Source organism: Cyprinus carpio, chromosome B13 (assembly GCF_018340385.1).
Source record: "Cyprinus carpio isolate SPL01 chromosome B13, ASM1834038v1, whole genome shotgun sequence".
In the NCBI taxonomy this organism is placed as follows: Eukaryota; Metazoa; Chordata; class Actinopteri; order Cypriniformes; family Cyprinidae; genus Cyprinus; species Cyprinus carpio.
In genome coordinates, this window is record NC_056609.1 from 4,999,302 (window position 1) to 5,012,617 (window position 13,316).

General features: G+C 37.7%; 1 protein-coding gene across 1 annotated transcript in view; it reads right to left on the reverse strand.

Annotated features, from left to right (window-relative positions):
* LOC109065540 (orexin receptor type 2-like) overlaps positions 1 to 12,794 on the reverse strand; it is a 39,108-nt gene extending 26,314 nt beyond the window's left edge. Inside the window, exons 1-2 of the mRNA XM_042736105.1 lie at positions 12,320 to 12,794; positions 4,088 to 4,266 (exon numbers count right to left, since the gene is read on the reverse strand). Coding sequence (XP_042592039.1) covers positions 4,088 to 4,266; positions 12,320 to 12,569 — 429 coding nt within the window. The 5' untranslated portion in view covers positions 12,570 to 12,794. The remainder of the gene's footprint in view (positions 1 to 4,087; positions 4,267 to 12,319) is intronic.
* Between the last annotated feature and the right edge of the window lie 522 nt (positions 12,795 to 13,316).

The following is a 13,316-nucleotide window of genomic DNA, read 5'->3' on the forward strand; positions in this document are numbered from 1 at the left end:
CATAACAGTCTCCTATGCTGGATCTATAATGTTTTTGGCTGGTTCTATGTTCATAGCAACCACCTTACTGATGGTCCGGACTAAAAGGAGGCGCCCCTTGAGCGGGGCTCCAGCGCAGGAGGGTGGGAAAAAAATAACCCTTTCTGTATATACTTATGTGTAAATTGCTGGTGGTTATGTGTCTACTAATAAACAGTGCTCAGTTACAGTGTTTACTAAACACTCGTCAGCACCAGCCATCCGGCTTCATGTTCCGGTATTAGGCGGCTGAGATCACAGGTTTCTGCGGGAGCCTCCTTGATCATCAGGCCTGGCACAGCACTGCAGGGAATTTCATGGATGTCCGGCCAGGTCACCCTGAGGGGTCTCCTGGCCGCTTAGGTGCTGTCGCATCCAGCGGGAAGTGAAGGTGGCAGTTACAGAAGTCTTCTTGTATATGCTGGCCTCAGGTGATGCTCCCCTCGCTAGAGGTTTATAAAATTCGAGCTTGCCTCTCCCGTGCGGTTCAGCGCCTCTGCGATGCTTAGGAACCTTTAGGTACACACGCTAAGCTCTGTGTACTTTCTGAAAACCACATGGTGGTCAGTGTGCACGTGAACACTTTGCGCACTTTCTAAAAATCCACGTATTGGTAAGTGTGCACGCAAGACTCTGCGCACTTTCTGAAATCCTGTATGGTAAGGGTTACGCGCTTTGCCTCGTTCCCTTTCTTGAGATGATTAGACCTTGGTTCCTTGGGCTCCATTCAGCCAGTGTATTTGTTTATACACTTCAAGCATCGCTTCCTTCAACATGAGGGGCTATTCGGGCGATTCTCATGGTAGTTTAGCAGCGCTCCCCTTTTCCAAGAAGGGTCGCCTATGAGCGTGCTACTCTGGATTCAGGAGTTCTCCTCTCATATGAGACTGAGTTCACTGTTTTTCCCAGAGCGCTCCAGCATTATTTCCACAGATCGAGTTGATGACTCTCAAACATACTTTTTTGAGATGCACCATTCCATCTATGAGCTGCTCTATCAGAGTGCCACGAGAGCCCTTCCTTAGAACAGTATTTGAAAATCCATGATATGGTAAGTGTGCACGTGAAGTCTTTGCACACTTTCTGAAATCCACACTGTGGTAAGTTCGCACGCTAGTACTCTGCGTTCTTTCTAAAATCCTATATGGTGAGGGCTTTGCGCGGTTGCTTCGTGCCCTTTCTTGAGCTGGTAAAAGCCCCGTTCATCCTGGGCGCCACTCCACCCATGTATCCTCGGATACCTATCTAAACAGGGTGTTGCTACTGGAGATCTGTTGAGACAGCTCCTTCAGCAAGCTTTTGCGGAAGCAAGCTGTAGCCCCTGTGTGACAGGCAAGACTTAGTATAAAATGCTAGGTTCCTAGCCGTATCCCTTTAAAGGAATCTTTCCTGATTCCAAGCCTTTAGCTCTACCACCGGGCCGAGGCCCTAACAATTAAGTTGGGTATGTAGCTTAGGCCTTTGGCCGTAAGGGGTATTGTCACAGACAGCCGTCTAAACGTCCCGGGGGCAACTCCCATGGAAATGGTAGAGTTGGTACTTAGTGTTCGCCATGATTCTGGCCTGCACTCCCCTCAGCATGGCGGTGTGGGTAAACTGTTCCCCATAGCGACCCCTTGAGGACGCAGTTCGAAGTTCCCTTGAAAGGGAACGTCTCAGGTTACGAATGTAACCATGGTTCCCTGAGTAGGGAACGAGACACTGCGTCCTCTAGCTCCCTGCCATGCTTCGGACACAAGCTTCAGACGAAGAAGTGAATGACGTGTTTTCCCGGTGCCTGTTTTATAGTCACACCGGTAGTGACGTCAGAGGCTGTCGCCGGCCAACTCGTTGGTGTTTTTTCAATTTGTATGCTTCAGACACGGGTCACGACGAGGTGTTCCCCATAGCGACCCCTAGAGGATGCAGTGTCTCGTTCCCTACTCAGGGAACCATGGTTACATTCATAACCTGAGACGTTTTATGTTTTAAGTAACAGGGTTAAAATGTATAGAGCTCCGAACATGAAACATTGGGCTGGGGGGTAATAAGTGGTGGGAACAAATTCTTAATTGGTGGCCACGATATTTATTTTTTCCACATGTCATGTGTGGGTCTCTGTGCAAAAGTACATGACCCATTGAATGTTGCTGCAGTTTTTCCCTCTTAAAATTAGGTGAATTTTTTCATTATTTCCTAAAAATAACATCAAACAAGCCTAATCTGTGAATCTGATGAAATTACAAATGATGATTGGTCCAAAACAGAGGTGCTGTTTTAACTTTTTTTTTGCCAGCCAAAGCCCTTAGACATTAAATATTTTCTTGAACTATTTCCTTAGAGTTTAATAGTTGCGCTTTTAATAATTCAACAACACATTTGCATGTTCATGGTTCTCTGATGCTGGTAAATGGTCACATAACATGCAATTAGTATTAGTGTTTTATTTTGACTTTGCTGCTGGACTTAAAAGTGAACTCACTTTTTATTTGTGATAGTATTTCAGTCCACAGTTAGAAATTAATATTTTACTTTTATTTATTTATTGAATTTTTATTAATGCTTATGCCTTTTTTATGCCTTAATTTCTTTACTTTCAAACATGCAAACCCTTGAGCTTTTATTTTGGTGAAATACTGGTGAAATGCTTTCAATTTCTGTCCACAAAAATTTTGTGGAGTCACTGCATTTACTGTGAAACAAAACTGCTCTGAGACGCTGAATACAGTGGATCATATCACAATTATCATGCAGCCCCATTTGTTTATTTTAATTTTAAATTCAGTGTAATTAATTATTAGTTTTTCATCAACTCACAAACTCCCCTGGAATTCCTTCATGACCCCCTTTGGAAAACACTGGTCTAAAACAAAAAAATATATATAAATCATGTGGTGATAATCATGCCACCAAATTCATAAATTGAAATCCAGAAAATGATCTGGAAAGATTTAAAAGTGAAGACCAAGATCAACGAGCAGCAGGAATGCATGCACGCACTGTGCCGTAGCTGAAGCAGTCCAGATTGGACTCCTTTCATATTTATGGATAAATATATATTTTCAGTTTTGCTATACGATATAATGTGAATGTGGATTGTTGAAATTCCATTTCTAGAAGAGAAAAGAAGAGTGCCCTGTTTAAAAACAATAGGATATCAGATGACATGATTATCGCTCGATTTCCATGACTTCTGTACAAATTGTTCAATTTCTAACAGATATGCTTTTTAAAGTGCTACGTACAACAATTCCATAGCATCTAGACCATATCAGTCCTGCTCAAGTAAAATTACATTTGATGTTCTGTCTTCATTCTAAACATCAGCTCAAAGAAGTGTCTGGAATAGAAAGAAATAAGTGTCTATTTGCAAGATGCAACCATCCTACATTATAAAGGCATCATTCATTGTGACTTTCTGAGAATCAAAAGGCACCAATGTGATTAGAAACTAGTAATTTTATTCAGGCACATATCAACACTTGAAGCAGCTGCAGCGATGACTCACAGCTGCTTCTTCAGTATTGATAACTTCAAAACTCTCATTAATATTCAGTCATCCAACTGGGGAAGATAACCATGCCTATCAGGGATATAGAAGAAACAACGGAACTTGTAGCATTCAAACTGTGAAGGATATGACAGCTGGAATATTAAAGTCCATCCATCAGGTCCTTCCAAGAAAGAATAAAGAGTATATGTGTTCTTAAAAAAATGACCAGAGGAGCATGTTGTCATCTCCAGGAACTCCATCAGTTCCATCGACTGATGTTGACAAGCGTGTCATGTATAGCAGTACATTTCTAGCTGCAATAAAAAAATAAAAAACTTTCAGAGAGCTTAAGCTGTTGATGTGATTTATTGATGGGAAAGCAAAGCAATCACTTAAAAAATGCAGAAACAGCCTCTAGCAGTAGAATCTGCTGGTATGTCGACTGATGCGTTAGAAGTAATAGATGTTCAAGATCAAAGGTGTCATAAATCACAAATGTACAGATTTTGAAAGGGCTTCCCTATAAAATAAAATAAAATAAAATAAAATAAAATTAAATTAAATAAAATATAGTACATACGTTGTCAGCTTCCTCACCTGTAAGTAAGGTAGTATCTTGCACAGGGTCTGTCCGAAGAACCAGGTTTCTGTAATGTCCACCACAAGACTTGCAGGAAGACATGTGATTGTGACCAGGATGTCTGCAAAGGACAGGTTCACGATGAAGTAGTTGGTTACCGTGCGCATGTGATGGTTTTTCCAAACTGCAAAACAGACTGAAAAGAAAGGCACCTTTAGGAACTCTTTGTGGCTGTTAAAACTGCAGCCAAAGTAACCTTTAAGAAACCAATATTTAAGTTTCTTTTTAAATATAAAAAATAATTTGTCTTTTTTTCTAGAACAAAACTACCAAGGATCTCAATTAAGGTGTGAATTTAAATATAATTAACAAACATCATAGTGATGAACAGTAAAATTTGCTCATTGAAAAAATGTGGCTATGCCTAGATTTAAGGTCCGAAAACATTCCTGTACATACAGCTTTTGGGATGCTGAGTGCTCAGAATACGAATCTTGTTAAACACGAGTCATGATACTCAACAAAATAACTCAGAGACTTGTAGAAGCAAGAATTAATGGAAATGCTTTTCTTCTCACGTTTGCTTTTGTTAACTCTATGGGTTAGGTTTAGTGAAGGTTTTAGTGTAGGTGGAAGGCTATATTATTTTTAAGCACAAAAGAGCATTAATCTTTTAGTGCCACTCAACAGAGATTTCCTTTCTGTACAGCAACAATACACACAAAAACCACCATAATAAAATGCTGCCACATGCTTACAGTGAGAAAAATATTTATTTGATCGCCTGATGATTTTGTAAGTTTGCCCACAAAGAAATGAAGGCTCTGTAAACCAGACCCTACAAACCAACAAATCCAGAAAAAGATCTTGAAAATTGATTTAGAAATTGATTTGCATTTCAGTGAGTGAAATAGGCCTTAAAAAACAGAAAATCCAGAAAAAGATCTTGAAAATTGATTTAGAAATTGATTTGCATTTCAAGTAAGACATTTTTTGTAGTTGGTCACCAGGTTTGCACACATCTCAGGAGGAATTTTGATCCACTCCTCTTTACAGATCCTCTCTAAATCCTTAAGCTTTCTTGGCTGTTGTTTGACAACTCGATTTAGAAATTGATTTGCATTTCAATGAGTGAAATAAGTATTTGGAGACTGGCTAGGCCACTCCATGACCTTCTCCATGTGCTTCTTCTTGAGCCACTCCTTTGTTGCCTTGGCTGTATGTTTGGGGTCTCTGTCATGCTGGAAGACCCATCCATGTCCCATCTTCAGTGTTCTCTGGCTGAGGGAAGGAGGTTCTCTCCCAAGATTTTACAGTATATGGCCTGTCAATTTGCCCCTCAATGCGGTGAAGTCTTCCTGTTCCCTTAGCAGAAAAACAGCCCCAAAGCATAACGTTTCCACCTCCATGCTTGACTGTATGGATGGTGTTCTTGGGGTCACAGTCAGCATTCCTCTCCCTCCAAACACGGTGAGTCTAGTTAATGCCAAAGAGCTCAATTTTGGTCTCATCTGATCACAGCACTTTCTCCCAAGCCTGTTTGGCAAACTTTAAATGGGCCTGTACATGTGCCTTCTTAAGCAGGGGGACCTTGCGGGTGCTGCAGGATTTCAATCCATTGTGGCGTAGTGTGTTACCAATGTTTTGCTTGGTGACTGTGGTCCCAACTGACCATTAACAATCTCCTCCCGTGTAGTTCTGGGCTGATCCCTCACCTTTCTCATGATCTTCCTTACCCCATGAGGCAAGATCTTGCACGGAGCTCCAGACCGAGGCCAATTGATGGTTGTTTTGTATTTCTTCCATTTCCGAATAATCACACCAACAGTTGTCTCCTTCTCACCAAGCTTCTTGCTGATGGTCTTGTAGCCCATTCCAGTGCAGATCTACAATCTTGTCTCTGACATCCTTTGACAGGTCTTTGGTCTTGCCCATGGTGGTGGGAGAGATTGGAATGGAAGAAACAAATTGTGTGGACAGGTGTCTTATACACCTAACGAGCTGAAATTAGGAGTAACTTTTTAAAGTGGCAGGACTAATCAGTGTTCCACATGGGCTCATAACCAATCTCTGGGAGCCATAACTCTTGCTGGTTGGTAGGGGATCAAATACTTTTTTTTCACACTGAAATGCAAATCAGTTTCTAACCTTTATATAATGTATTTTCTGGATTTTTTGGGTTGATATTCTGTCTCTAACCTACCATAAAATTACAGACCCTTCATTTCTTTGTAAGTTGGCAAACCCTTACAGTGGGAAAGATATTTATTTGATCAGCAGGGATCAAATAAATATTTTTCCCACTGTATCTGTTTTAGAGAAAATGTAAAAAGTTTTCAGCACCACTCTCTGGACATTTTACTTTAAAAAAAAAAAGGTGCAAAGACTTACTGTAAGCTGATGTGCATCTTTAACTGATTTAAACAGCTTGATTTCCATGAACTCATTGTCTATATCATCAAAGACTATCTCTGCTGTCTTGACATACAGATGTTCTACCTGATGATAAGTATATGTTATGATGCTGTATGCACATTACTGTAAATGGGTTTATTTAGAAAGCATTTGTACAGAAAATAAATGTAAATTTAAAGATATGACTGTGGGGCTCATAATTAACACATGAAATAGCTGTGGATTACCAACTGTTTAGAGATAGTCACAGATAAGCCGTCAAGTGACATAAGCTGATTAAAGTTGATTTTATTTAGCATATTTAGTGTGGCACTTATGAAATCAATAATTCAGAGGTCATTGTAAAAAGAAGGAAATCTGCTCTGGGTCACACAGTACTGAACAGATGATTCTCTGGACAAAACAAACAGGAATGCACAACTAAAATTTTATTATAGAATTATTATCAGATTTAGCTGTTAAACATGTTCATATTTATTATGGTTTGATGCAAACTCCATGCTTGCTATCACTCAATATGTGTCAACAGATATATCAGATACAAACTTAAAGTGTATTGAATAAGAAATATTAATATACCCAGCATTCGTCTACAATTAAGAATGAATTGATAAAACAGTATGGGACAATCAAGGTAGTAGGAAAGATTAGAGTGATTGTTACACTGTCAAATTGTCAAAAGGAAACTGAATCTTCCCTTTAGAAACATTCACTGTGGTAAGTGACGACTAGCCCTGGTCTCTCTATATTGCACATCATATCTTTCATAAAAGCACAATGACAAATATGTTTTTGTCTGCTTTCATTATTAATGCTTTGTATTGTGACTCAGTTCTGAATAATTGCTTTACATCAGCGTGTCCTGATAAGCCATTCTTATCTAATGTATGATATGTGGCAAATGTTCCTTTTCTTGTTTATTAGAACAATCTGGTCTTTCAAGGCTCTTTTTTATCACTGTTTCTTTTTTTGAAACCCATGAAAGTACAGAGAGGTTTATGAAGTTAAACAACTGAATGTTTTGTCCCAAAACTGGGACTTGTGAAGCAACCTGAGAATGAATGAAGACACAGCTGTTGAATCACCCGAGAGAGCAGAGCAGAAGATGTGCTGATGTAATGACCTGAAGCCCCAGGCAATATTAGTGTCGGCACATTTCCCAGTTTGCCTGCCAACTTTGCTCATTCCCAAGAGACATGCCTAGCGGTCAGTGAATCTCAGCTTACAGGCGTTATTGACAACACTGTAGCGCAGATTTGTAACCACCATAGGAATTTAGAGAGACAAGTTCTCTCCAGTAGTTAAAAATGTCCCAAATTCATCAATGTCACAATGACTCAGATGGCCAATCAAATCAAAGAATCATATTACCAATTTTTTTATGACAGAGATGTGAAATGACCAAACAGTAATGTCTGTGATGCGAACTTGACTTCTTTGTCAAATTTCACCATTCTGAATTGAAAATATAGAATGAATCAGTTACCCGATTCATGTAAATACTGTAATAACTGAATCTTACAGGACACAAAACATTTTGCAGTTTTCATTGCATTTTGCACACATTCACTTTTATTCAAAAGCCTTTATGGCAAAAAAAAAAAAAAAAAAAAAAACCTTTCACTGTTCTTTTTCATTCCCTTAAATCCATTTAAATCCTTTAACTCTTTCCATGCCAAACAAGGAATTTTCTGGGTTTCCACGTTTTCACTGTCATACGCTCAGGGGCATTATTACGCATCTCCTGAATGAGTCTAGAAAGTGCCGAAAACACAGACCAGGAAGACACAGAAACAAGCGATCTCATATATAAGCATATGAATATGAAAAATAACGCAATCAACACTAATATAAATGAAAACTGCCTAATGTTACAGAGAGAAATGTCAATCCAGAAAGTGGTAAAGGCCTTTGCAAGCCTTGGGAGTACTGATGGAAGCCATCTATCAAAAACGCTGGCAGGGAAAGAGATAATTATTTGATTCCCTTAAATAAAAAGACCATTACACCCCCACCCCCAGTGTTCATGATTCTTGTTATAGTTCATTCAGGTAAATCTGGACTTGAGGTTTAGGGATTTCCAGTTGGTGCATGAAGACGCTTTGATTTAGTGGCAGAGCAGAGGCACTGTTACTGCACACAGGGCATTTTCAAAGTGTCCTCTCAGTGGTAGTGCGCCTAGCTTCTATTTCTGTCTTTCCACTTGTTTCATGTGCTCATCACATGAACAGCCCTGCTCTGGTTCTTTGATGACCCCCCACCCCCCCAGCACATCGGTGTACTTCTAAGAAAAAAAAAAAAAAATATATATATATATATATATATATATATATATATATATATATATATATATATATATATATATATATATAAAACGTATCAATGCACTGCAGTAGCTTTGCTACAGAACTCTCACCTGCCAGATTATTGCATAATTGCATTTAAGATGATATAAAAACCCTTGAATAGAGGACAGAGAACGAGAAGAACTAATTCCCCATCATTTTGCTAATAGCTCCACTTGATAGAATGGAATTACCAGTAGAAGCAATAACAGAACTGGACATAATGCTAACTATCTGCAAAGACCTTGTGGTTCATGGTTCAAACACATACATTTTTGTACATTTGGAATATCTGAATTTATTGATAAATTAACATGGCAGTGTTTAATTATTTATTTATTTATTTTTTTTTTTTTTTATGAGATGATATGATGGTCCTGTGTGATTTCTAAAGACTAATAAGAACAACTGTGGCAGCACACACAAAACTATTAATTCATCATTCAGTCAGAACAGGTACAGGTATATGTACACTTTAGGTGTAATACCTGCTTAATGGTGTACTTTGTGATACTGCTGTAGTATTCAAATTTATGTGTGTGTGTGTGTGTGTGTGTGTGTGTGTGTGTGTGTGTGTGTGTGTTTGCAAGTCTTGTATACTGTAAAAACTGGCTATGTTCAGAGACTTTCATTGGTGTAGCCTGACATATTCATTTTGATTCAGTAAAACCACTTCATTTAGAAGTCAATACTTGAAGTGAATTTACCTAACATTCATTATAATTAATATATATTATAACAATATATTGTAATATTGTATACAGCTGTGTATCCACACTCTCAGAGAAAAAGGTACAAAAGCTGTCACTGGGGTAGTACCTTTTCAAAAGGCACACCTTTGTACCTAAAGAGTCCATATTTGTACCTTAAAGGTCAGTACCTGATATTAGTACCTGAAGTGTACATATTAGTACCTAATAGGTACAAAAGTGTACCTTTTGAAAAGGTACCACCCCAGTGACAGCTTTTGTACCTTTTTTTCCTGAGAGTGCATATTGAAAACACATTTAACAGATTTATCATATATATGACTCATCTCATATCAGAGCAAATGTAAGGGAATAGCTAATCTCTGAATGAAAAATGTCATAGTGAAAACACACACATCATACTGAACATATATGCTGTGATTTTCTGTGTAAAAAATAATTTTGATATAGCTTTTTGTGTTCAATAATAGCTAGCTATACACTGTCCACCTTATTCCTAAATGCGGAAGTACTGTAAATGTGCAGTAAACAGTAAAGCTGTTTGCACTACAAACCAGCATATTCATAATTAAGATGGATTAATTCATTCAATTAATTTGAATTAATACAGTCAAATAATAAGGTAAGACACACCAATTTGCAATATCAAGCAGCAAAGCGAGTTGTTTTGTACAGCTAAAAATAGCTGAATGTGGATGAGACTTGGAAGCCATTCCCATAAAAATTACAAATGGCCACTCCTATTTTTATGGCAAGAATAAGGTGGATCTAAAGTGGCAATCTGCAGTTCTTCTTTAAAGAGCTATTTGTGCCTGATTTATTCCATAAATTTTACTTTTGTTCATATAAGTTGATGTAAACATGTTGGGTTCAGTGAAGGTAAATAATATTTTGACTATAAAACCAGTTGTTGCAGCTCTCAAATCAAATATTAGACATGTTGCATTAAGTTTCACAGCAATGGTCACAAGACACAAAAGAAAACAAAAAACATTTGACATCAGCGACACATTTGGGGCCATAAAGAAAAATCGTGCAAAGCAAATTTCTCTATGTGTTAGACTATGATTTACATACATAAAAACGTCATCATTGATCAACAATTGGATTCTGCATGTCATGCTGCATAACGCTTTGCAACAAATGCCTGCATTGACCACAGTATTTGAATCTCTGGAGGCTGCTCCTCTTTACATCAAAGAAGAACATCTTGTTAATGTTTATTGCCAAGATATTAGATAAAGCAGTTACTTACATCCCCAGCCTTTTATCCTTGCAATTATAACAGTACATCTGCACTGATTCACCAAAATGTCTCCTGTGAGCTTGGTAAAACTGTCTCTTTATGCCTCCTGCACATGGAATGAGCTGCAGCATACTATTACCTTACAAACACTATCCTCTTTGAATGCCCTTACAAACTGGAAACATGTTGCTGTTTTCTATAATCCTTGACCTGGGGTGAAATGTTTTATGGATATCGTTGATATGACCTGTATGTCTTTCTTCTTTTGCTAATTTTCCTGTGTTGTTTCTATGTTTGCATTTATGCATAAATATGTGACATTTTTTATATGAAAACTGTTGCTGCCATCTTCAGTTGGACTCCCTGGAAGAGGTCTTGTATCACAATTAGACTTAACCATCTAAATAAAGGACAAATAAAAATAAAACCAGAGTTTTAAGTACTATATATGATTTGAGGGCTCTGGTGAATTTAAATATTACCACCAAATAACGATTTTCAGTCTCACACAAAGAAATCACATAGCTTCAGAGGACTTTAGCCATGAATTTCAGCCAGAGTTAAGCGTTGGACTTGTTGTGCTTAATATTCCTTTAAAGTGAAGTGTGTCGTTTCAATCCGTACTGTTTGCTGGATAACAGGTCCAAAACTCATTGGCTGAGGTAGACTGCAATTCTGTTTGATGCAACAAAAAACACTCACTGCACCTTTAAAGAGAATAGCATATGAAAAATGTGAATAAAAAATTCTAAGTCAAGTAACATTTCAAGGGACCCATGATTAATATGCCAATACCTCGAATATCCAGATCATTGGGGCGTTCATCGTATTTTTAAATTCCTTGAGAAAACTTCAAATGTCGAAATTTGCATTGTGAAAAGTGACAGCAAAATGATTATAAGCCATCCACAGTGGCATACAAAATATTTTAAAGCACAGTATTACATTCATATAGTTGTTCAATCAAAATTCCACAAATCCATCACATAGCATGCGGTAAAAGAGCAATGAAACACTTGATTTGATTTGATTTGATTTGATTTGATTTGATTTGATTTGCCAGAGGACTCTGGATAAAAAAAGATTAAATGTCAAGGAAGAAAGAAAGCTGGAGGCTTGGCATTTTATTAAATCTGTTAATGCATTTATGGTCCATAATATGTGCATGTGAGGATGCAACTATTCTTAAATCTTAAACTAGCAGAAACTACAAATAAACCAAATAAACAACTGCATCCTAATTAAGTAGCGTTAATGACTTTAAAGATCTGAACTCACTACAGTTGTTCACATAATGAATATGACTGTTTTTTTGTTTTTTTTAAGCAGAGAAGAGAAATTATATTCTATAACATTTTCTGAGTAATAATATGTTCCCACGCGCAATGTAGCAAACATGATGGACAAACCTGTAGACCGGTATTCGTCTGACAGTAAAATATTTTAAATCACAGCTGAAATATTTTTATTTACTTTTCTTTCTTTTTTATTTTTTTCTAAGTTACTTGCGCGTTTCAAACTTCGCCTACTTACCCAAGGTGTTTCCGACCAGAGACACAAGGAAGACTATGATATATCCAGCTATGAGCACCCATTCGTACTGTTTAGGATGCAAATATTCCCTCCAGATGTACTTGAGAAGTTCATCGTCTTCATCAATGTGAGAATGGGAGTGGATTTCCGTGGAGTTCAGATGCTGCGGTGATGTTAAACAGTCATTACAAGCGTCATTAGCGGTGATCCCAGACATGTTTGGCGCGGAGCCGGGCTCTCTCTCCAGCATCGCGGATGACTGACACCGCGCGAGTGAGGGGAGAAAGAGAGGGAGAAGGGGAGAAGACTGAGCGTCGTGACGCACTGTGGACCTCTCAGCCTATAACCAATTAGTTAGCAAGACTGAGAAGTCAGAACCTACAGATTGCATCAAGTGATTGCTGCACGGTTCTTTGTATCTCGTGAGGATACTCATGTTTATGCAAGTACTGTATAGCATAATAAATGAAGCAGTCAATCTTTTTAGTGCTCCACTGGATTATATCTGTGTCGCATTGTTATACTCCCTGTTATACACTAAAATGGTGAAGCGACCGTGTCATTTAACACTCCCCATATAATAATAATGCTAACAACAACAACAACAACAATAATAATAATAATAAATGACGTTTTGTTTAAATTGTATTTTCATCTGACGCCAGAGTGTTGATGAGAACACTGGCTATAACTTTTACTGACTGCGGATTATTTCTTTATTCGTTCAATAAAATAAAGGAATGCAAATATATAAGATATATATGTTTTGTTTTTATTTTATTTTATTTTTTTAGATTTTGTTTATGGTGAAATTAAGTTGTAAAACGTACCTGGTATTCCCTACGTTATGGGGTCCAAATGTTCCCCAAAAGGATAGTAATACCCGTAAATTTTGACCTTTGGGGACTTTTTTTTTTTTTTTTTTTTTTTTTTTTTTTTTTTTTTTTTTTTTTGCTTCCATGAGGAAAACAGCATATAAATCATACTGAATTAAGTA